Below are 27,764 nucleotides of genomic sequence, written 5' to 3'. Positions count from 1 at the left end.
AATTAAAACAAACATTGTATTTAAACTAACAACACGAACAATACAATAGGCAACAACCATTTAACTAGATGTGAAGGGGCAAACACATTATTTTCTAGTTTTGAAACTAAAACATGTTTTCGGTTATAAAAGAATCATTTCCCATATGATGTGGAAAATTTTCGTCAGGAAAGCTTTGGAAGGTATTGAAATCCAATAGGTTGTCTTTTTTAACATAGGGTGGAAGGAAAGTATTTATAGAAAGATAAGGCATATAAATCTTTGCAATAGGGTATAAAGTTGAAAAGGCCAGCCCAAGATTTTACTTGTGTTTGATTGGCAAGGACAGCCTTTAAGGAGAAAGTAGAAGAAGTTTTGGATAAACATTCTTCTTTGCATCACGTGGACAATGTAATGGGAAAGAACTCGAAGATGCTTCAATGGAAGGGAGGAAAACGTTTCAATTGTTAAAAATAGATGTATTCAGAATTTAAAAATATGGTCGAATGTTTTTTTTTTTTTTTTTGATTTTGGAACAGATGTATTTCTGGATTTCTTAGATTCCGCTAAGCTTTGATGAATCTAATGCAGCTACTTTATGTAATACTGCAGTACCAGCTTGATTCTGCCTGATAGTTTATTTTATAATTAAAAATATTTTTATTGGTAAAAAACATGAGATTATTATACTTGTGCGATATGAGATAGAGACTGAATTACTGGCTGGCAGTGAGGGAGCAATATTGACAGTTGAGAATTTGAGAGAATGACAGGTTGTGTATACCAGCTGGTGCTCATATGCAAATGTTCAGGTGAAGATGTGTGGCCTCCTCCTTGATTGTCAGTGAGCAACTCGCTTGTGGTGCAAGATTTTGAGATGGTTCAGGCTGTAATGGGCGATGTCGGGCACAATGAAGGAGGCAATCCATCTGGAAATTTAGAAGAAGAGAAGTTAAAGAGTCTGGGATGTTGCAACTTCAGCATTCATGTGAATGACATGGAAGGAAAGAAATTAGTAGCTTTCGATAGGAAATTAAACGACTATATATAGTTGAGAAACAATTTTTCGTGCGTAGTTTCTCGGTTGTGCTCATGAGGTTCAATTGTATAGAAGATTGTATGTTGTTCGTAAAGGGTCATATTATGTTGTAGCTTCTCTATATTTTGTTTTGATATTGATTGTTCGTATACTTGAGATCTAGATTGAAAACTATAAGGGAAATTTAAATGACTCATCATATTAATCTAATTATTATCTTGGTAAAGAAACAACAAAATCCACAAGAAGATGTTGCTAGAAGGAGAAAAGATGCACATGTGAGGGCCTGCGTAGGATTATATGAAATAGAGGAGATGGCATCATTTAGATGAATGACAGTTCACTTTATTTATGCAATGCATAGTCTTTTTTTTAGCTTAGTCCGCAACAATGTTTAAATGTATATGGTGGGTGGCTCAAGAGAATTCCTTGAAGGGGTTATTCTTACTCGATATCCAGAGGGCTGACATTTACTCCTAAGAGTCTTGGAATGATCAAACTTGTAAAGAAAATTGATATTGGACCTAACGTGAAAGCTAGCACATGTGATAAGGATTGCCCTTGTTTGTGATAGGGATATTATTTTCTGTATAGCTGCTTGATCTTCTTATATTATCATGAACAATTGTGCATGAGATGTCAATACACAAATTGCTCTCCTCAATTGTTCTGAGGATATTGATACTCATTTAATCCGTGTCAAACTTTTTACAGGGTGCAGGTAAATCAGCTGTTCTGAACAGTCTAATTGGCCATCCTGCTTTGGTATGGTTTTCTCCCTGTGAAATTAAAATGTTATTTTCTACTTCTCATTTTGCCTTGTTAACCCTCAATCCCAAGTTTCGAAATCAAAGTCCTTTTGATGCCTAATATTATCCTTAAATTCACAGCCAACAGGTGAAGGCGGTGCTACTCGTGCCCCCATATGCATTGATCTAAAACGAGATAGTTCATTGAGCAGTAAATCGATCATTTTGCAGATTGACAGTAAATCACAGCCAGTGTCTGCAAGTAAGCTTCTTAACGAGCTATTGGGTTTATGAGAAATGGTAGTTTTTACTCGAGCGAGGACTGACCCCTGAAGCAAGTGAATGAAAATCTACCAGTTCTTATGTCTTTAATTGTGTTAACATTTCGAGTTTCATCTGTGCAGGTGCTCTTCGACATTCTTTACAGGATAGATTGAGCAAAATTTCAAGCAAGAGTCGTGATGAAATATATTTGAAGCTACGAACAAGCACAGGTGACCATAAAAGAATGCTTTTATCTGCCTATGATACAAGTACATTATGATTTTGTATGCTCTATAAGTCACTTTTTTTTTTAATTTATTTATGTATCTGGGAGTCTTCTTTCTTGGAATTGGGATTAACGGAAATTCAAGCTCTTCTTTCCCATGGGTTGAAGATTAAGACAAACAAGAGAATAATCTTGAAGCACCAAAACATGCTAGTTTATCAAAAAAGCATTTAGAACATGCTAATGATACTTAACCCGATTTTGGGACAACCTCTAAATGGGTCGATTCATAGGTGCAATACTACAATAATTGAGGGATTTAAAGAGAACGATGTAAATTTAAAATTGTTTGCAAGGAAGTTATCTTGAAAGGATCTTTTGACCATACTCATGGGGGTGGGTGTTGTTGGCGTTGGTCCAATAAAATAAGTTGGAATATTTTAATCATCAGAAAACGAATAGTCGGAATGTTGTCTTTCCTTCTGATTAATATGAAATATTTAATGTCTAAATGTCACCACTGATAGTGCTTGCAACCCCCTCTATATACAATATGTGATTAGATCGTGTATTCAATCTCTGCCAACGTTGTCTCCTCTGTTAGTCCTTTTCTTTTTGTATGTAATAAAGAATTTTATTATCCGTAGCATCCAGGGGCTGCCCAGGATGTGCAGTTATACAAAAGTAAGCTTAGTTCATTTACTGCATGTGAACTAAACTGAGCTTCATCTTCTCACCTTCCTGTACATTTTACCTATGTTGCTCGAACTCTTCAAATATGTCAGCGGGTGCATGTCGGATTCGCCAAAAGTAGTATATTTTGGAGAATCCGACACGGGTGCGGCATTAAAAGTGAAGAGTCCGTGCAACTTAGCAATTTACACCAAAAAGTTAAAAGTGATGTACATTTATATTTTACATTACAAATATTCTCTTTTTTGCCTTCAAAGTATCCATCCAACAAAGATTCATGGTAGAGTGTTTCGAAGTGTCACGGTAGCAATTTGAAGCACTGCCGTTTTCGGACCCGGCAGTAGTTCTTTTGACGTGTTCTGGCATGCTCCATTTTACATCCAAATAAATTCAAAACATGCACCAAGCTGAGCTGCAAAACTTGCTGTGTATGAACAAGTTACTTGCTTCCTTGTAACCTTCTTCACAGAGGATGCACCTGTAGGAAATTGTCATTCCTCTGCTTTGTAAATTGTGTTAGTTGTCTCTAGTTCTCTTTTCTTAACTTCCTGCCAGGAGATGTTGGATAAATTTGAGCAACTGTCGTTTGCTAGTGTTTCATGTTACTTTTCCTTCTCCCCTGCCAGGAGATGTTGGATAAATTTGAGCAACTGTCGTTTGCTAGTGTTTCATGTTACTTTTCCTTCTCCATTTCTTTGCATGGCCGGGTTCCTGGCTTTCCTTTGATTTACTTTTTCTTTTTACTGCATACAGCTCCACCATTGAAGCTGGTTGATTTGCCTGGTGTTGACAAGGCAAATCTTGATGATTCATTGGTGAGTATCTATACGAATATCATGGTCAAATTTATCAGAATGCTTATATTTCATATTTACTGAGATACCTTTCTAAACAGACTCAATATATGGAGCACAACGATGCCATATTGCTGGTCGTAATTTCTGCTGCTCAGGCACCTGAAGTTGCTTCATGTAAAGCTATCAGAATTGCGAAGGAGTATGATAGTGAATGTAGGTCTATCTATGCCAGATTGATTTGTATCTTCCAGAAATATGAGGCTAAATGGATATTGTCTATTTGTAGTTGCTCATCCATTATCCTTGCACTGTCTGTTTTATATGTGAAACTCTTCACATGTTTGATTTATTTCTTTTCCATTAGGTACTAGAACTGTCGGTGTTATTAGCAAGATAGATCAAGCAGCTTCAGAGCCGAAAGTGCTTGCGGCTGTTCAAGCCCTTTTGTCAAATCAAGGACCACGAAGTACAGCTGATATCCCCTGGGTTGCCTTGATTGGTCAGTCTGTTTCCATAGCTTCTGCCCAGTCTGGAAGTGTTGGATCTGAAAACTCATTGGAGACCGCATGGCGAGCTGAGTGTGAAAGTTTAAAGTCAATATTGACTGGAGCTCCTCAAAGTAAGCTTGGTAGGTTAGCTTTGGTCGAGACCCTTGCTCACCAGATACGCACTAGAATGAAAGTCAGACTTCCAAATCTGCTTTCCGGGTAATCTCACCTCCTTGAATGCTTCTATTGATAGTTTGTACGAAAATCTAACAATCCATTCACTGTTTTTATTGGTCAGCAGAAGCAATTGATTGTGGAAAATTGGTGTTAGTCTATTTGTTTTAGATACACCATAGTTTCTAATCTTACCAATTTTGTTTTAGAGTAGAGTTATCTAATTTGGAGCTAAAGGTATCTAATCATTTTCTAGGTTCCTACAAATCGTACTAAAACTGGGAAAAGATAATTGCGCTAGTGGAGAAGTGTTTGAAAAGTTAAGTAAGCCACTTAATTTTTGAGCAATCATGAGATGTGCAGATAGGAGTATCTGATAGTTGCAAGGATTTCCGATTGTTCAAACAATGGGATACGTTCTTTTAAGCAAGATCTGAATAGTTTACATCGTGAAATTAAATAGAGAATCTAGTTCTTTGTACTTGGCTGCCTTCCTACTATTATTGATATCGTTGGTGATGCAATGTTCTTTCTTATCGAATATAAGTCTAATAATTTACAAGAATTTTAAAAATATTTTTAGTCATACTATCGAAGTTACTAAATTTCTCCAGATTCCTCCATCCATATAATGTCCTTATTACTCGAACTCTCTCAATCAAGTCTGGAAAAGGTTTGATGTGTTTTGTTTGTTAGGCTTTACTTATATCATCTATTGATCATCTCCCTTTCCTTGATTGATTAATTGGTGTGCCATCTATTGACTATTCTTGGGATTTTTCTGCTGCAGGCTTCACGGGAAGTCTCAAGTTGTACAAGATGAATTGGTTAGGCTTGGGGAGCAAATGGTTCATAGTGCTGAAGGTACCAAAGCCTTGGCACTTGAGCTTTGCCGTGAATTTGAGGATAAGTTTCTGCAGCATATCACTGGCGGCGAGGTGGGTGAAATATTATAAAACTCTTTAATTTCATAGTCACTCTTTGCAATGGCAAATTCCCATTATTTTGATACTATTTTTGGGTTGTAGATTCTCGTTGTTTTCCAATTACTCTTGCAATTTATTTGTCTTACTTTCCTTTTTACTGTTTCTAAACAAGTGCCACTTTTTCTATTTAGTAACTCTTAACTTCGACATCTCACATGCCATGTTCAAAACCACAAGATTCAAAGGGCATTGTGGTACTTATACATATCTCTAGATTTTTCCCCACAAGTTTCAAAGGGCATTGTGGTACTTATACATATCTCTAGATTTTTTTGATAATTTTGGTTTGGCCCAACTTGTGCACACCCAAATGAGGCCTCATTTGTTTGCACTTAATGAGGGCCTTATGATTTAGATCTCAATTCATTAAGGGGTCGTTTGGTAGAGTGTATTGGAATGTTAATGCATGCATTAGTTTAATGTGTATTAGTAGTACCTTGTTTGGTATACCTTTTTACCTTATGTATAACTAATGCAAGCATTAGTTATACACTCTATTGTGTATTGAGGTGTGTATTACTAATACCTCAAAATCCATGGCATTAGTAATGCAAAAGATCTAATGCATGCATTAACATGCTTAAAGACCCTATTACCCCTCAAAAAATTTTCCACATCCTTTCCAACATATATATTGAGGGTATTATGTAAAAAATTTTTTTTTTTTTTTTTTTTATGCAATCATATTTTTTTTAGTACATCGAACCAAACATTGCATAAGAAAAATACAAGCATAACTAATGCAAGCATAACTAACACAAACATTACTAATACAAGCATTACTAATACACCATATTTTGCATTATTCTTATACACTCTACCAAACGACCCCTAAGTGCATTTGTTTTTAGCTTTCTTTTTTTTAATCACTTGATGAATCTGAATACATCTGATTCAATCAAACCTGACACAGAGTTCGAAAATCATTTAGACCTCTCCGTTCTCGCTCTTTTTTTTTTTTTTGATAAAAGACATAAAGTCACCGCTGAACTTGTCCAAGATTTGCAAAAAGACACTTTAACACTTTGCGGGCGACCTATTACCCCCTAAATAATTTTAAAGTAGTATAAATAGGACATTTTCGTTCAATCTCAGTTGCAAGAAAGAGAGAATAATCACGCACAAATAGGCATCTTCCATGTGTTAAATTTATTTAATTTTACATTTTATTAGTGTTTTTTTGTACTTTACTACTTTTTCTTTTTTCTTATCATTTTTTTCTCCTTTATTCTTCTTCATCCACTTTCATTCAATAATCAAGACAATTGAATTGAAATGAATCAAGGGTTCCTTTTATTCCCAAATTTCAAGCAGCAAAAACTGAAACAAAAATCAACAACCACAATTTTCTCCTCGGAACTTCCCATTTTTATCAGATCTCAAATCAACAACTCTCCAATTCTTTTACTTTACAATAAATACAATTTCCCTAACACACATTCGATAATCTCAAAAGCATATCTCAATTACTCAATAAATTACAAGATATAAAGCTGAAAATAATAGTGCGGACAAAAGATGAAAATCGCAAAGAGTGAAGTGAAGAGTAATTGTGTGTGGTGGATGAAAATATTGGGGGAGATAGACAAAGGACGAGAGAGGAATATAGAAGAATACTAAGTAATGTAAAAAAATGAGATGAATACAAAAGCATATATGGGAGAGATCCTGTGAAAATGGAAGGATAGGAAATTTTGATCTTTGTTTTGATCTCAAATCAACAACTCCAATTCTTTAACTTTACAATAAATACAATTTCCTTTACACACATTCAATAATCTCAAAAGCATATCTCAATTACTCAATAAATTACAAGATATAAATCTAAAAATAATAGTTCGGACAAAAGATGAAAATTGCAAAGTGTGAAGTGAAGAGTAATTGTGTGTGGTGGATGAAAATGTTGGGGGTGATAGACAGAGGACGAGAGAGGAATATAGAAGAATAATAAGTAGTGTAAAAAAATGAGATGAATACAAAAGCATATATGGGAGAGATCCAGTGAAAATGAAAGGGTAGGAAATTTTGATCTTTGTTTCATATGAATATCCAGGATACGTACAAAAATTTATTTGTATTTATTGAAAAGAAAAACAAGAATATAGCAGGAATAAAGAAAAAGGAAAGAAATGGCGAGTTCCATTGAAGAAGATGAAGTAAAAGAATTAAAAAATAAATTAAAATAAATAAAGTTGGATGAATCTAGCACCAACTAAAGTCAAATGTTTTATTTGGTTGGCGGTTGGGAATGCATGCCCAACACATGAAATTTTGAGGAGGAAACTGAAGATAATTCTCCCCCGGTGTTCTCTTTGTGGGAAGACGGGGGAGACTAATAGTCATTTGTTTCGACATTGCCCCTTCACATCCCAAATTTGGTTCATGTTTTTAAACATATTTGAAGTGAAATGGACTATGCCTGAGCACACAACAAATTTACTGTGTTGCTTGATCAAAAGAGTAGGGAGCAAGACACGGAAGATCTGGTTGAACCTAATTCCACATTGCATCTGGTGGACAGTGTGGAAGGAAAGAAATAGTAGAAATTTTGAAGATAGGTCTAATTCCATTCATAAGATTCATAAGATTAAATGGAATTGCATTGTATCTTCTTTTTTTTTTTGGTGTAAACAGTTAGGGCTAGAGGACTGATTAATTTATAGAATTTCTAGGAGCCTTGTAATTATTTTTATTGATCTTTTTCTTGTTTTTTTTTCTCCCTTGAAAGGTCTCCAACATATCCTAAAATGCTGAAGAATACAAATTACCAATTCTTAAAAAAAAAAAAAAAAGAAATAAATGCTGAAACGACAACAACATACCAGTATATTCCCACCAAGTGGGGTTTGGGGTGGAAGTGTACGCAGTCCATACCACCGCCGTAGATGTGAGATAGAGAGGTTGTTTCCGATAAGACCCCCGACTTATAATAAAACAATCTGGATAAGGAATAGTAAAAGAACAAGATACAATATAAATTAACAATATCCGATAATACCATAAGCAAGAGGCACCAAGTACTACAACACAAGAAACAGCCACCTAAACTTATACTAATCTTCTATTCTAATTCGCCTTCTCCACAACATCCTATCTAGGGTCATGTCCTCGGTAAGCCGGAGCTGCTCCATGTCATGTCTAATCACCTCTCTCTAATATTTCTTTGGTCTACCTCTACCTCGCTTGAAACTATCTCTAGCCAACCTCTCACACCTCCGCACTGAGGCATCCGTGTCCCTCCTCATCACATGACCGAACCATCTCAACCTCGCTTCCTTCATCCTGGCTTCCACCAAAGCGACTCCTACCTTATTCAAATAACATTTTTTCTAATCCTATCTTTCCTAGTACACTCGCACATCCATCGAAGCATTCTCATCTCCGCCACCTTCTTCTTCTGGGTGTGGGCCTTCTTAACAGGTCAACACTCCGTCCCATTCAATAAAGCCGGTCTAACCATTACTCTATAGAACTTGCCTTTAAGTTTAGGAGGTACCTTCTTGTCACACAAGATTTCGGAGGCGGGCCTCCATTTCTTCCACCCTACCCCAATCTGATGAGTGACATCTTCGTCAGTCTCTCCATTTTCCTGAATCATAGAACCCAAGACCCCAGATACTTAAAATGCTCTCTCTTATTGATAGAATGATATCAAGCTTAATCACCATATCGGACTCATGGAACTTACACTCCAAATATTCCGTCTTGGACTTACTCAACCTAAACCCTTTAGACTCGAGGATTTGCCTCCAAACCTCCAATTTAGCATTAACTCCACTAAGTGTCTCATCAATTAAGACCACATCCCTCACCTTGAATTTGTCACGTCAAAACATCTATCACTAAGGCAAAAAGAAACGGGCTAAGCGTCGATCCTTGGTGTAACCCCATCAAGACGGGAAAGTGCTCCGAGTCCTCTCCCCGAGTCCTAACTCGAGTCCTTAACCGCCCCAACATACATCATAGGTATGCCTTTAGCCTCCAAACACCTCCAAAGAACCTCCCTGGAAACTCTATCACAGGCCTTCTCTAAGGCGATAAAAACCATGCGTAAATCCTTCTTCCTTTCCCTATACTGCTCCACCAATCTCCTAACGAGATGGATGGCTTCAGTAGTCGAGCCCCGTGGATGCAACTTCAACTCTACCACCCTCTCCCAAACCTTTATAGTGTGACTCGATAACTTAATCCCCTATAATTGTTGCAATCTTGAATGTCACCCTTATTCTATTCTTATACAACAGTATCATCGTACTCCACCTCCAAGCTTTACTCGTGGGCACAAAAAGGTGTATTAATATCGGTTTAAAATTGTTTAGAGGTAATAGGTCGCCCGCAAAGTTAAAGTGCAATGGGTGAATCTAGGGTATTGGAGTGGTGAATCGAAGATGGAGGACCGATGGCGATAATGGTGGTTCAAACATCGTTAATATGTGGTAGAGTGGATTTTAGGATTGGGAGAAAAATGTGATAACTTGAATTATTTTTTGCTTTTTCTACTTTGAAATTGGAGCTTATGAGGTTAAAAAGAAATTTAATGGAGGTTTAGAATTTTCAAATTCGCTGGTTGAAATTACTATGTTTGCGGCGACTCGGAATAGTGACTGTTAATTTCAGATTCGAGGATTCTATTTCTCTTTATTATGTTCATTAATAATAATAATTTTTATATAAAATAATTTATGCATATTCAGATTCTTAAAAAACAGTCTTTAATCATTCAACAAACATCTTAACATTGAGACATGTATTCAGATTCAGTATCTTAATCTTAAAGGGTGTTTGGCCTTGAGAATTTCACTTCTTTCGGAAAATTATTTCACTTTAGTGAAAATTGTAGTGTTTGACCATTAGAATTCCAAATACAATTTGAAATTGTATTTGAAAAAGTGAAAACAAGTTTAGTGTATTCACTTTTTTTCACTTCCTACTTTTCTCACAAAAAGTCCAAAATAACTCCAATTTATATCCATGGCCAAACACTACTCCAAACTCCAACTTTTAGCTCCACTCCAATTCCAACTCCAATTTTTTTTTGATTTTCATGGCCAAACACCTACTTAATAAAAACAAATGAGGCCTAGTTCCATGGCTAGTTGCTACCGCCAACCTAGGTACCGGGTAACTCTTTCCACCAAAACTTGTGGACAAATGAGAAGAGATCGCCTTGTGTTTTTGCCTTGGCTGATATTTGACGTTGAGACCTTATGGTTTGCAATTCAGTTCAATGATCACCCTCGAGTGCTATGCACATGTTTAGTTTAAGGCCAGAAGTCTCAAAAGTCTACTCCATTTTCTTAAGCTCTGTGCCCTGTCAAACTAAGACACAAAATAAAACGGAAGAAGTCTACTCCATTTTCTTAAGCTCTGTGCCCTGTCAAACTAAGACACAAAATAAAACGGAAGAAGTAGCTTTTATTTATGAAAGTTCCTGCTAAGAGACTTAGGAAAGTACATTGCTTATGTTCTTGGTTATAAGGTTTGTGTACAGCGCATGATGTGTGGGTTTGGCGCATATCACGAGTAAGAACCATGCTTTAGATAAAAGTTACCCATTATCCCCCAAAATAAGATTGTGTACCTAATGCCTGCAGTTTAAAAATATATAAACACATTGAAGATTGCGAGATTATCCATATGGATTTAATGTTTGGATGGAGGAAAGCTTCCTTGGTAGGAATGGTATCCATGTTCATGCAATCATGCTCTAGTTATAGTTCTTTACATGTATGGTTTGAGTACTGTTTTCCTGTTTGTCCTTTCGTTCACTTGTTTTTTTAATTCTTAAATACCTAGATCATTCTGCTTCCTACACTGTAACACATCCTATGTTTTCTATGTTAGCATTATGATTCATATATGGACTTTGTTTAATGTATTATCTTGTCCGATGTTACCCATGCACCACATGAATTCACTGTAAGGTGTCTTTTTTGACCAACCAAACCCCAAAGAAAAGGAAAATTTTGGCATATTATGAAAGCACATCTGGTATGTAGTTGGGGTTCTTAAATTCTTCACCATGTATTCAGATTTTAGTGCTCTTTCATTTCTTTCAGGGTGATGGATGGAAAGTGGTTGCAAGTTTCGAGGGTAACTTCCCGAATAGGATAAAGCAGCTCCCCTTAGATAGACACTTTGACATAAATAATGTCAAGCGGGTATCTGTTTTCCGCCAATAGTTTTCAATAATGTGCAGTTTCTCCTGTGCTACTGACTGCATGTTTGTTTCATAATTGTTTCTGCTTGCTGCCAGATTGTGTTAGAAGCTGATGGTTATCAACCCTACCTGATTTCTCCTGAGAAAGGGTTGAGATCTATGATAAAAGGTGTTCTGGAGCAGGCAAAAGAACCTTCACGTCTTTGTGTTGATGAGGTAAATTTGGTCGTCAGTCCATCTGTTTGTTTCAGCTCTTGGTTTTGGTTAGCCATTTCCTTTTGCTCATTGTTCTTGATGTGCATTGAATCTTTCTGTTGATCTATGTGAATTTGCTTCAACGCATAACCTCAAGTGGATTCATATCACCTTCATAATTGAGCTTGTTCAGGTGTTTAAAATACAAATTTGGTGTCGATTTGAGATACTGTTTCAGCTCAAAATATGAGACTTAAGACCTGTTTTACAATTCTCCATGTAGTTTGTCTTGTTCTCTTTAGCATAATCATGTGCATTTGGTTTTGTTCTTTCCCAGTTTGTTGTAGTTAATCCTTTAGATTTAGTCATCTATGTAGTGGCAGCGCCAACGCTGGTGGCGTGTACTATTTAGGGATGGTTACAGACATGACTTTTTCGGAAGTTAGCAGAAGATGACACGATTGGGACGTGATTATTTGTATTTGTGTGTGTCAGTGAGAAACTTATATAATTATCTCATTAGTCATAAGTCACACACACAATCACCAAAAAGTGCAACAAAACTTATTACAAAAAGGTACGATGATAGCAAATATAGAAGAGTCATTATGCGGTATGGCAGATTCTCAAAGCATCTATTTACCTTGAATTGGTGGAAACTACTTTGTTGCCTTTAGGACTTGGCCTTTATTTTACTATTTACTTGTGAGCTTGGGATGTTAATTGTATAATTTATTGTTATTAGATGAAATATACGATCTTTACCCTTGAGAACTATGTTGTACTTCGAAGCTATGCATCTTCTTGGTGCCGTTTAAGGAAATACCCTTCATCAGGGAAAAAACTATGTTGTGCTGTCAAAATTTATCGTTTTTACAACCTAAAACAATGTTGAGCAACTACTATTTCTCAATCTCAAACTACTTGCTATTAGCCCTTTTAAAACTATATTATTGGATTTTGGTGTAAAGAGCAAATATAGAAGAAGAAATCAAACTAGTGGGATCCTTGTAAGTATTTCTGTCTTCTTGTGAACTTTTTGGAGGTTGCCAGGATAGCCCTAATGCTCTAATGCTGATGAATACAAATTTACCAGTTCCAAAAAAAAAAAAAGGAAGTGGGAGGTAACGGGTATACACATGATGCTGTTTTTTTCCATTGAAGGATTGTCTATTCAGTGTCACAGATGCAAATGTTGAATATTTTTGACACGTTGGTAGATTATTCATATTATTATATTACTCCCTCCGTTTAAAAAAGAATGACCTACTTTCCTTTTTAGTCCGTTTATAAAAGAATGACCCCTTTCCTTTTTTGGCAATACTTTAATTTCAACTTTCCACATGACATGTTTAGGACCACAAGATTAAAGGACATTTTGGTACATTTGATACAACTTTAATTTAACGCCACAAGATTAAAAGTCTTCTTTATTTTCTTAAACTTTGTGCCAAGTCAAAGTAGGTCATTCTTTTTGAAATGGAGGGAGTATTAGAAAAGGAATAGGGAACAAAGGTGGATCTATGTGGGAGGCAATGGGTCCATCTGAACCCACTGGGTCGGAAAATTGCAATATATATATAAGGTCAAATTTGAATATTTTATGTATATAAGCTTTAGTGAACCCCCTCAAAACAATTGGAAAGCATAACTCAACGGTTCAGGGGGTTCAGTTATAAACTGGGGTTGGGTTCAATTCTTGCACGCATCAGTTTTCGTGGTCTTTTTAAGTTTTGCCCTTTTTCACTCCCTTTTCTTTTTTAAATGAGCAATATTGGGTTTTGTTCTTTTTAATGAGAAATGGGTCAGCATACACAGAAATTAGTTGGCGTATATTTTGTTTTGGCTAACCCATTTTGTATTTATTTATTATTTACTAGTAGTTAGCCTTTTTTATTCTTTGCAAATATAAATATTGGGTCTAGAATATTATATACATATTTTTAGTATAGTTGGAATGAAAAATCTTTTGATGCTCTCTAGTTTAAAGTCCTCGCTAAATTTCTAATTTATTTTCAATATTAACAAACTTCTTAGCCCATTTTTTTTTTTAAAACACAATATGCATATTTGTCGATATACGTTTTACGTCACGCTTTTTCACCATATTTTCATATTTGAATAGTTTCATATACACGATTCTTGTATTTTGTCAATTTTTACTGTTTCGAATTATGTAGCTTGTCTTTTTCAGCTATGATTATATCATCCAACGTATTAATATTGATGTTCTTCAATACTTTCTATTTGTTTATTGTTATTGAGTACTAAATATGTATTATATTATTAATAATTCAATTGTTACAGTACCTTTTTATGAATATTGTGTTAATTTGAAGTAAGGAAATAGTAAGTAAAGTAGGGCACTACAATGTGAAAGTTAAAAAAGGTCCAATATTTGTTTTAAAAAGGGCTTGATGTGGTGCAGAGCGAAAATGGAAAGATATGTTAAAAGGACATGATAAGGCGGGTTAAAATTAAGCGGGCGTCTCACTTTGCTTTTCTTCATGTTATTTTCACTCGTTTTCTTCTTCATATGTTGAACTCCCTGATGAAAATCCTGCATCTCTACCACTGATTGGGACATAGGCTGATGGTGTCAGACTAGCGTGCAACTCCTATCACTGGGTGTAACAAGATGCTACCATTTATTTGGTAATTGTGCATTATGGATGATAACTTTGGTCACTATATCTCTTGAACATCAAAAAGCAGCGGCAACCGATAACCATCTACCATCATGCTAAAAATTTCTTCTTTATTATATATTAAGTTTCTATCTAGATTATATTTCTGTTATCATATTAAATAGATTGTAGATTTTCTATATATTTCTATCAAATAGTGGCTTCATGTACCAAATATAGGGGAGACTTTGAAGGGTAAAAACGTGTTGATTATCACATTATTTTGATGTTACTATTCCTTTCTTGTAGGCATTGCTTTTCTTATTAATTGCTTTGTTTTCTTCATTATCTTCTTTTACGTGGATTTATTGCACTTGGGCCGAGGGTCTTTTGGAAACAAGCCTCTCTAAGGTCTGCATGAACTCTACCCTCCCCATACCCCACTTGTGGGATTTCACCGGGTATGTTGTTGTTGTACTTTGAAGGGGTAAAAAGAACTGTGTATCTGTGGAATAGCCTCTTGATGCTGGTGCACCACAAGGTCCCTGGTTGTATAGATGTTTAGAGCATCTTTCAAAGAGAACTAAAAATCTCTGTGGGTTCTTGCTTGTATATGGGAGCATTTTTTAAATCAATAAAGTTGTTACTTTGTCAAAAAGCTATTTTAGCTTTTGTAAATGGCTGCACTCCTCTTGAGTGCCATTTCTAATAACTTTCTCTAGTTAGCTATCTCAAAAGGAAAAAGAAAAAAGAAAATTGAAGCAAGAGTAACCACTAGGTTATTATATTGGATATTTTTCTTGGCTTTCAGGAGGCGCTTCTACTTTTTCAAACTCTGCAGTTCTGTTCTAATCCTTACATCTCTATGAGTATTATTAAATAGGTGCATCGTGTACTTGTTGATATTGTCTCCTCTGCTGCAAATGCCACGCCTGGTCTTGGACGATATCCTCCTTTCAAGAGAGAGGTAATGTTGTCTAGCAGCTCAGATTCACCATTGTAGCCAATATGGACACGTGCACACAAATGTTCTAGACTTTTCATGTAAATATTTGCTTGGTATACTAGGTTATAGCAATTGCTTCTGATGCATTGGATGGATTTAAAACTGATGCCAAGAAAATGGTAGTTGCCCTTGTTGACATGGAGCGAGCTTTTGTCCCCCCTCAACACTTTATCCGCTTGGTGCAGAGGAGGTATGTTTGATGATTGTCCATTCGTTTCTTAGAAGTTATCCCTATCAAATACTTTTATAGCACGTCTACAAGTAATTTCTTTTGATCTCTTATCGTCTTTATCTCTGCAATCTCAAGCTTCTCGGTATGCTGTATCAGAGTTTATGATGGAATATGAGACTGCAGTGTTGGCATACGATATTGTAATATCAGGAAAATGATTGCAATAACCAGGAAATGTGATATTTTATGCTAAATATGCACTTTTGGTTTGTCACAATATATTACTTAGTATAGCTAATAGAGTGGAATGCTGAAATAACTTGAGATTTGAATATTTTGGGTTTAATGGTGGGACACATGTTATTTCTGTTCTTGTTTTTATTCAGTTTCGTCACCTTTTTGGTGCTCAGCTATTTGATGTGAACTGACACTGCACTTCAGTTGCTCTCTTTTGTAGAGGTTACTGTTTCATGCAAATCAAAGCTTTGAATCTCACGGCTGAGTGTACTGTACTGATCTGTGATGACAAATGTAAAGAAGAGACATTAGGACGCATATCCTTCATTTGTTAAAGTAGCCAAATGTGAACCTCCTTCAATCACTAGCAGCACTATATCTTTTTCTCCTGGCAAAGAAAATCATCTTTCTGCTTTTACTTCCTTTTGCTGCCTTTTGCTCTTTGTATATGTCAGATCAGCGAGTCACACCTATCTCAAGATGTGCAAAACATGTTGGTTTAAGTTCTTTGTAGCTACTAACGGCTTTTATATGGCCAGCGATTAAACAACCGGTCCTTATATGGCCAAACCCTGTTGCACAAATTATAATGCATGCGCTAAATGTGTGCATAAAAACTGAAGAGGAGGTACGGTTAATCGTTCTTTGATTTGTTTGTTTGCATCTTTTCACGTCACTGCAGTTCTTCGTAGGGACTAGTTGCTTTGTTTTTCTTTGGTTCTTTTAGTTAGCCTGTATAGATAGATAACATTGGAGAAATAAAGATGGTTACTTTCAGTATTCTTTCCTAAAAGTATCATTTTGTTTTCACGAATTGCTGGTTTTGGTGGTAGTCGCTTGTGATAACTATAGCAGGTAATATATACTTATGTTTAACAAAGTTAACCACTCTCACAATGTCCATCTGGGACTGGCTCTTTTCCAGAATGGACAGACAGAGACGTGAGGATGAGCTAAAAAATCGGGGTTCTAAGAAGGCACATGAAGCAGAACAATCAATATTGAATAGGGTAATCATGATTCTTCTTTCTCGAATTATCTGTTTGATACTATTATCTAATTGGACTCATATCTTGCAATAAATTGGCTTATGAACTTAGCTATTTTTTTTTTATATTAGTTTGTGCTCTCTCTATGCTTTTCTATGTTCTGTACTTATTCACTTAACTTATTAGTTATCTTCTCTGTACTGTATTTTAAGTGTCTTTAATCGTTAACTTAGGCAACTAGTCCTCAAACTGGAAGCCAGCAAGGTGGAGGAAACTTGAAATCTATGAAAGAGAAACCCAGCCAGCAGGACAAGGATGCATCAGAAGGCTCAGCTTTGAAGACTGCAGGGCCTGAAGGAGAGATAACAGCAGGTGATATCCATCTCTTTCTGTATATCTCTTGTTTTAGGACATTTATGTGTTCCCTTTTAGATACAGTTAGCATTAGTATGCATTTACTTGGTGCGACTTAACCATGTCACCATGTGGGGACCTAACAAGTATATTCAGCAATTGAAGGTTAATTGTTTGTGCATTCTGTTCTTTCTGAAATTGTTGGTTGACTAGATTCCAAGGTCAAAGATGGATTAATTCTTTGTTCTCCCAATATATTTTTTGAATGTGTAAACATTTGTTTCTTTGATAGGTTCAAAATGGTTTTGATGCCATTAGAAGCAGTAATATTTTATTAATCTTGAAAACGTGGTGGTTAATTCATCCTGACTGGTCTTCTCATCACCTCTAGTTTAGAACTGTTATTTATCATAGTTTATAATTGCCAGGATTCTTATTGAAGAGAAGTGCCAAAACAAATGGGTGGAGCAAGCGATGGTTTGTTTTGAACGAGAAAACTGGAAAGGTCAGTAGGTGACATGTTCATCATTTTTTACATGGTATAAATAAATTGGCCTTCTACTACCAACTCGATATAATCTATCGACCTTCAAAAGTGATGTGATAAGACTCCTGAAGACTTGATAAAATATGCATCTTTAACCCACAAAGACAAATGTACGGTGAATGCTGGATTTTTCTTCTTTTTACAGTCAGTAATATAACCTAAAAATCAGGAACATTTTTTTGACACATTAACTTTGTCACCATAGTGTTTCCCTTTTGAATGTTTCAGTCATATTGGTTTTATGCTTGAAGAAAATTTAAACCAGGAGTTAATTTCTATGGGAACTACTTATAACCTTTTGGTGAATTTCCTCTAATCTGTTGTCCTTTTCCAGCTTGGATACACAAAGAAACAAGAAGAACGCCATTTTCGTGGTGTCATAACATTGGAGGTATTTTATGTATTTTTTAAACTTATTTATGTCTTCCAGTTTTTCTTAAATGCAAATTATATTTAATTGAACATCAGAATGGGCAGGACCATACAAAATTACCAGAAATACATGCACAAAATTATGGAGAGTCAAGGTCTTAATGGATACTTGCTGAATACATATGCAACCCCTTAAAACTTGTTAAGATTTTTAATTTGGACGCCTAAGCTAAGGGTAGTACCTATTGAATACCTTAGGTTTGGTGAAAATGTGTCTTCTCACACAATTACAAAGTGCATGAATCTCAATCTCTCTGATGCGATAAAAAGAATCAATCAATATGCGAGATGTGGAAATTTTTAAAAGGTCTTCTATATATTTTTTTAATCAGAATCCCCCAAGCCCCCACTCCACCTGAGATTACTGGAAACCTCGCTGGTGATGATCTGATTCTCATCTGCCAGTATCTGCTGCCTTCCCTTACTTTCTCTTTCTTTAAATGTTTTCTCCATGGCTCATAAAGAATTGTGACCTTGGAAACTATGTTGCTTGGACTCTTCAAAAATGTGAATGGGTGCGTGTCGGATTCACCAGAGCTAGTGTATTTTCGGAGAATCCGACATGGGTGCGGCATCAAAAGTGAAGAGTCTGCGCAACTTAGCTTAGAAATATCAGTCTTGATTCTTCCCATAGAAAAGGACTTGATCCTTACTGGGATTCTGTACAAGACCACGAATCGTGAGGTAAATGGAGATCATTTGAAGTTAAAAACTCTGAAATTTTACTGTAAAGGGCTAACACCTGATTTTGAGGTACAAATGTCATGGATCCAGAAATTCAAGTCAGGATACAGCGCAAACAAAAAGCTTATAGTATGCTCTTAGGGTCGTTTGGTAGAGTGTATAAGAATAATGCAAAATATGATGTGTTAGTAATGCTTGTATTAGTTATGCTTGTATTAGCTGTGCTTGCATTAGTTATGTTTGTATTTTTCTTATGTAGTGTTTGGTTTGATGTATTAAAAATAACATGAATTAAATAATTTCTAAAAAAATTACTTTTTTTTTAAAAATATCCTCCAAATATATGTTGGAAAGGATGTGATTTTTTTTTTTTGAGGGATAATAGTGTCTTTAATTATGTTAATGCATGTATTGGATCCATTGCATTACTAATACCATGGATTTTGAGGTATTAGTAATACATACCTTAATACACAATAGAGTGTATATCTAATGTAGGCATTAGTTATACATAAGGTGAAAAAGTATATCAAACAAGGTATTTGTAATACACATTAAACTAATGCATGCATTAACTTTCCAAAGTATTAGTAATATGCATTAAACTAATGCATGCATTAACTTTCCTACACTCTACCAAACGACCCCTTAGTTCCAATTTCTAGCTAGTCGAAGAAAAAGAAAGTGAAGGAGCTTGCAGCCAGCCTTAAACTTCCCTAATATTGTGGGATTGCGCGAGTCAGTTCACCCTATGATCTATATAGCCGTCGATTGTAGCTGACACTTTTCTCTTTCAGATTTCAAAATATTTGAGACAACTATATACATGTTTTGGGTGGTTTGCATGGCGGTGGAGACATGGTGGCGGGGGAGGTGGTGATGCAGTGGCTATGGTGGTGAGGAGAGGAGGAAGGAGATTGGAAAAGATGGAGTGGAAAAATTAATTAAAAGTTCTTCTCAAGCACTTATGAGTAGGGTATAACTCAGTGCCATGTCAGCAATGTGTGTCTAGTTGACACGATTTTTCTTTTCAGGTTTCCAATAGGTACTACCCTTGGTTTAAGTGCTTAAATGGAAAATCTTGAAAAGTTTAGGGGCTTGCATGTGTATTTAACCATGGATACTTGAGCAAAGTAGTGAATAAACTAGAACAATTTGGAGTTCCATCATCATTTTTTACTTCTTGCCTCAGCTATGGTTCGTATTCAATAGTGTGTTGGTTTTCTTTCCAGTTGGTGAAACAGAATATCCTCAAACCTTGGACCTTAGAACCTACCTTAGCCCCCTGCTTTTCTGTTCCTTCTAATTGCTTCCTTCTTTTTGTTTGAACTCTTAAAAGAAGTACCTCATACTTTGCTTCTTTTTTATTTAAGCTCATCAAAGCTTCTTACAGTGATATGTTCAGCATCCTCAAGTGGCGCTCTCTTTTAGGTTTGCTTGATGTTGTCTCTTTCTAGACTGCCTCCATTTTCATGACCTAATTGTCAGTGGTTGAAGTTGGTATGCTTGCTACAGTCTTGCCTCACTTGCAATTTTATGGGATGACATGCTATGATTTGCTCTCTTATGTAATAATTTGGCAGGATGCTAGCAGCTGTATTATCATTTCTAGAACCGTTTTGGGTTATATAGTTATGTGCTCTTAACACTTATGTTGCTTCTGCAAAATATATCGAATACCTAATTATAATTACATGTTCATGTGATTCACAGGAATGTATTCTTGAAGAAGTTCCTGATGAAGAAGAAGCTCCGGCGTCTACCAAAAGTTCCAAGGACAAAAAGGCAAATGGGCCTGATGTTGCAAAAGCACACAATCTTGTATTTAAGATAACAAGTCGGGTTCCATATAAAACTGTTTTAAAGGGTACACTATACATCTCTGTAATCGTTTGCTTCCTGTGATTTGTTTTTTAACTTTGAAATGCTCAGAAGAAAGAATAATTGGTTGCAGCACACAGCGCTGTTGTCTTGAAGGCTGAGAGTGTGGCAGATAAGACGGAGTGGTTAAATAAATTGCGAATTGTCATCAGCTCTAAAGGCGGTCAAGTAAAGGGGGAATCTGTGCTGCCTATCCGGCAAAGTCTTTCAGATGGATCTCTTGTAAGCAACTATTTGTTGATTTCACCTGTTCTGCAAATGCAGATTTTCCCGAAAAGTGCCCTTGTTCATCAAATAATTACCCCTTGTATAACCTTGTTTGTAATCTTCATTTTTGTATTTTTTCTCTTTCTGATAATTGTATTTCAATTTGCCTGTGATGATTTTCTTAAGCTGTGAACTACTTCCCTGACCACTTGTTCTAAGTTTATTGATTTGCTGCATGTTTAAGGACACAATGACTAGAAGACCGGTGGATCCTGAAGAAGAACTTCGATGGATGGCTCAGGAAGTGCGTGGTTATGTTGAAGCTGTTCTTAACAGCCTTGCAGCTAATGTGCCAAAAGTAGGTCTTAATTTTGCATGTCCTGTGAACTTCTCTTTGTTCTTTTTGTGTAAGCCATCTCACATGGTGCATTGTTTATTTTGTTTCAGGCAGTTGTTCTCTGCCAAGTAGAGAAGGCAAAAGAAGACATGCTCACTAAATTGTATAGTTCTATCAGGTAAGCAGTTCAATTTTTCCTTGCAGATTCTGTCTCAACATCTTTTATCTGCAGTGTCGCGTTGTATTTGCTAGTGTAACAGAAAGGTGCAATTGCAAATGATCCTAAGGTTAGGGGTGGCAATTTCAATCCATATTTATAAAATCAGCCATTTTATCCACAGTATAATGAGCTGGATCACTTGTATTTTAGTTGGGTAAATATGGCTTCAATCTCTTTTTAACCCATATTAATAGGGACAGATATGGGTATCCATTTACAAACTCATATAGCTAGCTTACAAAGTTACACTCTAAAATATAAATCAATAAATTTTTTTTCTATAAAAGCAAAGTCAGAATTGAGTGTTGGGAGTCGGATTTTGGCTTGGCAGTCGGGGTCAAGTCTCGAGTCAGGTTTAGGTGTTGAGACTCGGATCAGTTTTGAGATCCCGAGTCGGGGTTGAGTGTCGGGACCTGGGTTAGGCGGGAGTTAAGATCAAGTCTCCGGTCGGAGTCGGTGTTGGGTCTCGGGTCCCAAATCGGGGTTGGTTCTCGAGTCTTGCGTCTCGAGTCGGGGTTGGGTTTTGGATCTTCAGAGTTGGGGTCAAGTCCCGAGTCGATGTTAGGAAACAAGTCCCGTGCGGGTGTTAAGATCAAGTCTCTGTGCGGAGTCTGTGTTGGGTCTCGGGTCCCAAATTGGGGTTGGTTCTTGAGTCTCAGGTCCCGAGTCGAGGTTGGGTCCTGGATCTTCAGAGTTGGGGTCGAGTCCCGAGTCGATGTCAGGAAATAAGTCCCGTTTTAGGGTGGGTCCCGAGTTGGATTTGGGTCAGGCCCCAAGTATGGATTGCGTCTCGGGTTTCGAGTCGGGGTGTGGTCTTGAATCCCCTGACTCGATCGGGTTTTGAGTCCAGAGTCAGGTCAAGTCTCAAGTTTTGGTCGGGTCTTGGGTCCCAAGTCGGGGTCGGGTCAGCTTTCTAGTCGGGGTAGGGGTCGGGTCTTGTATCCTGTGTCTTGTTCTTGTTCGGGTTTTGGGTCTAGATTTGGGGTCAGGTCTGGGGACATGATTCGCGGATTTGATTGGAGTCGGGTATCAGGTCCCGTGTTGGAGTCAAGTTGGGTGTCGGGTTCCAAGTTAGGGCTGGGTTTTGGGTTTCGAGTCGTGATCGAGTGTCAGGTCCTAGGTAAAAAGAGCTTACAAATGCATTCTTATAGCTAAATGCTTTAGGAGATTAAAGTGGGTTAGAACCGAAGTATATTTAACCAAATCCACATTTATCTATATTTTATATGAGTGGATTGCATAAAGGAAGAAAGAAGAGGAGTGTGGAGGCTCGGCCTAGGATTAAGTGGGGTAGCTTGACTTTAGCTAGTGCTTTGGAAATGGGGGAGAAGTTGAGGAGTGGGGGGGCTTGGGAGAGTAGAGGGGATGTGGATAGTATGTGGGAGACGACAGGCTGTTGCATTAGGGAGACCGCTAGAGAGGTGTTGGGTGTCTCGAGAGGTCGTTCTGGCAAGCATCGAGGGGACTAATGGTGGAACGAAGAGGTTAAGAGGAAAGTGGAGTCTAACAAGGTGGCTTATGCTATAAGTTGGTTGAGAGCAAGGATGATTAGGAGAGGCAGAGGAATAAGGAGTATAAGGTAGCTAAAAGAGAGGCTAATTAGCTCTCACGACGGCAAAAACGACAACTTTTGAGTGCTTGTATGTGGCTTTAGAGGAGAAAGACGGGGATACGAATTTGTATAGGCTTGCCAAGGCCAGGGAGCGGAGGGCTCGTGACTTTGACCAAGTGAAGTGCATCAAGGGAAAGATGGTACAGTATTGGTAGAGGATGCCCTCATAAGGAAGAGGTGGCAGTACTATTTTCATAAACTTTTGAACGGCGAGTGGGACAAAGGTTTCGTGTTGGGGGACTTGGAGAAATCCGAGGAGTGTCGCGATTACGGTTATTGTAGGTGTATCAAGGTTGAGGAGGTCGAAGGGGCTATTCGCAGGATGCGTCGGGGTAGGGCGACGGGGCGAGGCGAGATTCTGATGGATTTTTGGAAGAGCACTGGCGGTGCAGGTTTGGAGTGGTTGACAAGGTTGTTTAACAACATTTTAAAGATGCCTGAAGCGTGGAGGTGGAGTACTATGATTCCATTGTATAAGAACAAGGGAGATATCCAGTGCTGCAACAACTATAGAGGTATTAAGTTGTTGAGTCATACTATGAAGGTTTGGGAAAGGTTGGTTGAGTTGAGACTGAGGAGGATCGTGACTATCTTAGAAAATTAGTTCGGTTTCATGTCAGGTCGCTCGACTAGAGGCCATTCACCTTGTGAGGAGATTAGTGGAGCAATTTCGGGAGAGGAAGAAGGACTTGCACATGGTGTTTATTGATCTTGAGAAGGTTTATGATAGAGTTCTCAGGGAGGGAGGTTCTGTGGAGGTGCTTGGAGGCTAGAGGGGTGCCCGTGGCGTACACTAGGCCGATTCAGGACATGTATGATGGCGCGAAGACTCCGGTAGGTGGAGGTTCGGAGCACTTTTCGGTTTTGATGGGGTTGCACTAGGGATCGATTCTTAGTCCTTTTTTATTTGCCTTGGTGATGGATGTTTTGACGCGGCGTATTCAAGGGGAGGTGCCTTGGTGTATGTTATTTGTCGATGATGTGGTACTGATTGACGAGACTCGGGGAGGAGTTAATGATAAGTTGGAGATTTGGAGACACAGACCCTTGAGTCTAAAGGTTTTCGGTTAGGCAGGACCAAGACGGAGTACTTGTAGTGTAAGTTTAGTGATGTGTCACAGGAGGCTAACGTGGTGGTGAAGCTAGACTCTCAGGCCATTCAGAAGAGGAAGAGTTTCAAGTATCTGGGCTGTATGATTTAGGGGAATGGTGAGATTGACGAAGATGTCACACATCGTATAAGGGCAGGGTGGTTGAAATGGAGGCTCGCTTCGGGAGTTTTATGCGATAGGAAGGTGCCCCCGGAGCTTAAAGGTAAGTTCTATAGAGTGGCAGTCCGACCGGCTATGTTGTATGGAGCGGAGTGTTGGCCAGTTAAGAACTCCCACATCCAAAAGTTGAAGGTGGCAGAGATGAGGATGTTGCAATGGATGTGTGGTCATACCAGGAAAGATAGGGTAAGGAATGAGATTATTCGGTAGAAAGTGAGAGTGGCTTCGGTGGAGGACACGATACGGGAAGTGACGTTACGTTGGTTCGGGCACGTGATGAGGAGGGGCTCTGATGCTCCAGTGCGGAGGTGTGAGACACTGGCTATGGATGGATTTAGGCGGGGTAGAGGTAGGTCGAAGAGATATTGGCGGGAGGTGATTAGGCATGATATGGAGCAGTTACAGCTTACTGAGGACATGACCCTTGATAGGAAGTTGTGGAGGATGCGAATTAGGGTAGAGGGTTGGGGGTTGGAAGTGCGTCGGTAATAGTAGGGGAGCATACTTTATTTGTGTCAGAAGTTTCTCGTCCGTGCTGTTGAGTGATGTTTGTGGTTTGGGATCAATAGTTTTAGTATTATCTTATGGCTATTCTATTCTTGGGGCTAGCGGTGTTAGTTTACTTTGTATACTGTACTAGTTTATATACATTTATGTTTTGTGTTTGTTATACTGCTATTGGTCCTAAGCCGGGGGTCTATCGAAAACAACCTCTCTACTTCACCTGAGGTAGTGGTATGGTCTGCGTACACTCTACCCTCCCCACCCTCCCCAGACCTCACTATGTGGGACTACACTGGGTATGTTATTGTTGTTGTGGATTGTAATCCATCCAAATCCAATCCAATCCACCCATTTGCCACCCGTACCTAAGGTTTATGACCATTCTATGATTTTCAAGAAAGTTTTGGCTATTATTTTTTTCTTGCACAATTTGAGCTGCATCTTCCTAAAATAATTAACTATCTTAGCAATTGAAATATATGTGCTTTTATGACACAAGGAGTCACACAGGACTTATGTCTTACTTCGCTACTAATTTCTCTTTTGTTAGTTGTTAGATACAGTTTAAAGTTCTCTTTTCAATAAATTGATAAAATGAAATCTAGACATTCAATTTGGGCCAAAAGAGTAGTTTGTGTCATGGAAACCCGCAGTTATTGCAAGAACTCTGTTAAACCATCATCCTTGGAGATGGTTTTTGTTTAGTTTCTTCTGGGTTTGGTAAATTGGATATTGCATTTTTGTTGGTATTCATCCGGGTTTAGCGTATTGATACTGTTCGACTTAAATGGATTTTAGCGCCCAAAGTACTGCAAAGATTGAAGAGCTGCTCCAGGAGGACCAGAATGTAAAACGCAGGAGAGAGCGCATTCAAAAACAATCTTCTCTTCTTTCTAAGCTTACTAGACAACTCAGTATCCATGACAATAGAGCAGCAGCTGCTGCCAGCTACGCAAATGGTGAGGCAGGTAATCATCATCCCTTATTGGTCGTTTATCTGTTTTCCTTGTCCGAAGACAATTGAAGTCCGACCAAGATTATTTGCTTAATTACTTTGTTTGTATTTAATTGAAAAGTGTTAGTTATCTGTTATTTAGATGCAACAGACTACCCGTGTACCCTTGTCAGCACTATGCTTCTCAAAGTTTTTCCATGATTTCTGATGGTCCTTATCTAATAACTTCACGGGAGCAATCACGCACATTGTTTAGCAGTTTGCTGTGCTCAGTGATCTTATTCTTCTCCAAGACCCAATGCTTCATCTGCTTCTTTAGATTAGTAGGACTTCAAACATGCTATTGCGTGAAAGATTTCCCAATTTCATTGCTACGGATCCGCTGGAGCAAGCGGTTAAGGCTATGGGTATGGCGGAAGAAATGGGGAAATGCCTCTGCCAGGGAGGGATTTTCTAACCACGTGTGCCAGCTGTCTAGGGGGACAGTGTGTGTACATCAGCTTATGGGGGGCAGAGCGAGCTTATCCAGCTAAAATTCTGTTAGTGTCCTGGCTAGCTTTGTGTCTCCCTAGTCTGCATTCCGTTATACTCAGAACTGCAATCAAAGACTTTGCCAGGGTGCTTGCTTCTATATCTGCAGCTTTTGATTTGTGAAAACCATATTGTTATCTTTTTGATGCATTTTAGATTTTACTTGCTTGTTTCCAATTCATGCTCGGCACTTCTGCAGAAAGTAGTCCAACAGCATCAGGTCCGTCGTCGGGTGATGATTGGAGGTCTGCATTTGATGCTGCTGCAAATGGCCCTTCTAGTCTCTCAAGGTATGGATCTGCTGGTAGTAGTCGTCGCTACAATGAGCCTACAGAAAATGGTGATACAAACTCACGCTTGAGTTCTGCTAGCCGTCGCACTCCTAACAGGTTGCCACCTGGCCCACCACAGTCTGGATCCGGTTATAGATCTTAAAATTAGGTAATTTTGAGACGATTGACCCATATATTGTTTGGGGTGGTTTCTTCTTTTTCTTCTTCTTGCTTTTCCCAGTGAGCTCTTTTCAGTATTGAGTATGTTCTACTAATATTGTAGAATTGGTATACCGCAGCTTTGTAGATAGATTTTTTAATTAAATGTCACCCTCCCCGCATTTTTGTCTCGGTTGCTAGACTTTGAATTGTTCCAAGTGATTCCATTGTCAAATTCCTTTATCAGACATTTCTTCTGTAATTCAAATGTATTGGTCACTAGTGTGTATTGTTCCCCTTATATATAAAGTATTTTGCTTCTTTTTTTGTGCCATCTGAACATTAAAATCTTTTGGGTTCTCATGCCAATATTGTAAATTTTCTCGTTTAACATCATTAGTTCCATTTTTGCGAAAAAATCTTGATGCCGCAACACAAACGGTAATTATTTCTCATGGATTTATTTTCTCATTTGATTTCTTACAAGAATTCATTTGTACCTTATTGACGTTATACCTTGTCTTTGGATTATAAGTCCAAAATTTCACTTTTTTCAAGTAAATAAAATATACTTAAATTATGTACTTTTACTTGGTCAATCATTTATCTGTCCACACTTTTGACAGACTTAAATTCAAGATTCTCGTAATCATTTACAATAGTGAGCGCTACATTATACTGAAGTTACCATTGTTGATCATTTTGATATCTGTTTTGAGAAAATTGAACAAGAGTCTTTGAAGTCTCCTTTTAAATATTGGTGACTTTGATCAAAGGGAAGGTTAAAATTTCTTTTAAAAGATTAATTAAGAATTGGAATAAATTAACATTTTCAAAACTTATAATCTTTTTCAAGATACAACTTAGTTTTCAACTTTATTTTTATTACACAATTAAATTAAAGGGACCAATCATTTCTCAGACAAAATTAGTTTTCAAAAAAAATAAAAAATCAAACGTTTCCTCTTCTCTTTTCTCTCAACAATTCAACTCCAACCCAATAGATTGCCTCAAGCA

General features: G+C 37.5%; 1 protein-coding gene across 1 annotated transcript in view; it reads left to right on the top strand.

Moving 5' to 3' along the window:
* Positions 1–27,068, top strand: part of LOC107867888 (dynamin-2A) — a 31,590-nt gene extending 4,522 nt beyond the window's left edge. The window contains exons 2-22 of the mRNA XM_016714357.2: positions 1,733–1,783; positions 1,909–2,029; positions 2,172–2,261; positions 3,704–3,765; positions 3,846–3,960; positions 4,112–4,454; positions 5,200–5,347; positions 11,455–11,556; positions 11,652–11,771; positions 15,261–15,344; positions 15,446–15,573; positions 16,718–16,802; positions 17,015–17,153; positions 17,564–17,640; positions 18,017–18,073; positions 20,512–20,665; positions 20,753–20,901; positions 21,131–21,244; positions 21,334–21,401; positions 25,629–25,798; positions 26,516–27,068. Coding sequence (XP_016569843.1) covers positions 1,733–1,783; positions 1,909–2,029; positions 2,172–2,261; positions 3,704–3,765; positions 3,846–3,960; positions 4,112–4,454; positions 5,200–5,347; positions 11,455–11,556; positions 11,652–11,771; positions 15,261–15,344; positions 15,446–15,573; positions 16,718–16,802; positions 17,015–17,153; positions 17,564–17,640; positions 18,017–18,073; positions 20,512–20,665; positions 20,753–20,901; positions 21,131–21,244; positions 21,334–21,401; positions 25,629–25,798; positions 26,516–26,751 — 2,613 coding nt within the window. The 3' untranslated portion in view covers positions 26,752–27,068. The remainder of the gene's footprint in view (positions 1–1,732; positions 1,784–1,908; positions 2,030–2,171; positions 2,262–3,703; positions 3,766–3,845; positions 3,961–4,111; positions 4,455–5,199; positions 5,348–11,454; positions 11,557–11,651; positions 11,772–15,260; positions 15,345–15,445; positions 15,574–16,717; positions 16,803–17,014; positions 17,154–17,563; positions 17,641–18,016; positions 18,074–20,511; positions 20,666–20,752; positions 20,902–21,130; positions 21,245–21,333; positions 21,402–25,628; positions 25,799–26,515) is intronic.
* The last annotated feature ends 696 nt before the right edge of the window (positions 27,069–27,764 follow it).

Source organism: Capsicum annuum, chromosome 4, assembly GCF_002878395.1.
Source record: "Capsicum annuum cultivar UCD-10X-F1 chromosome 4, UCD10Xv1.1, whole genome shotgun sequence".
NCBI lineage: Eukaryota > Viridiplantae > Streptophyta > Magnoliopsida > Solanales > Solanaceae > Capsicum > Capsicum annuum.
This window is presented reverse-complemented; position numbering and strand designations above follow the sequence as displayed.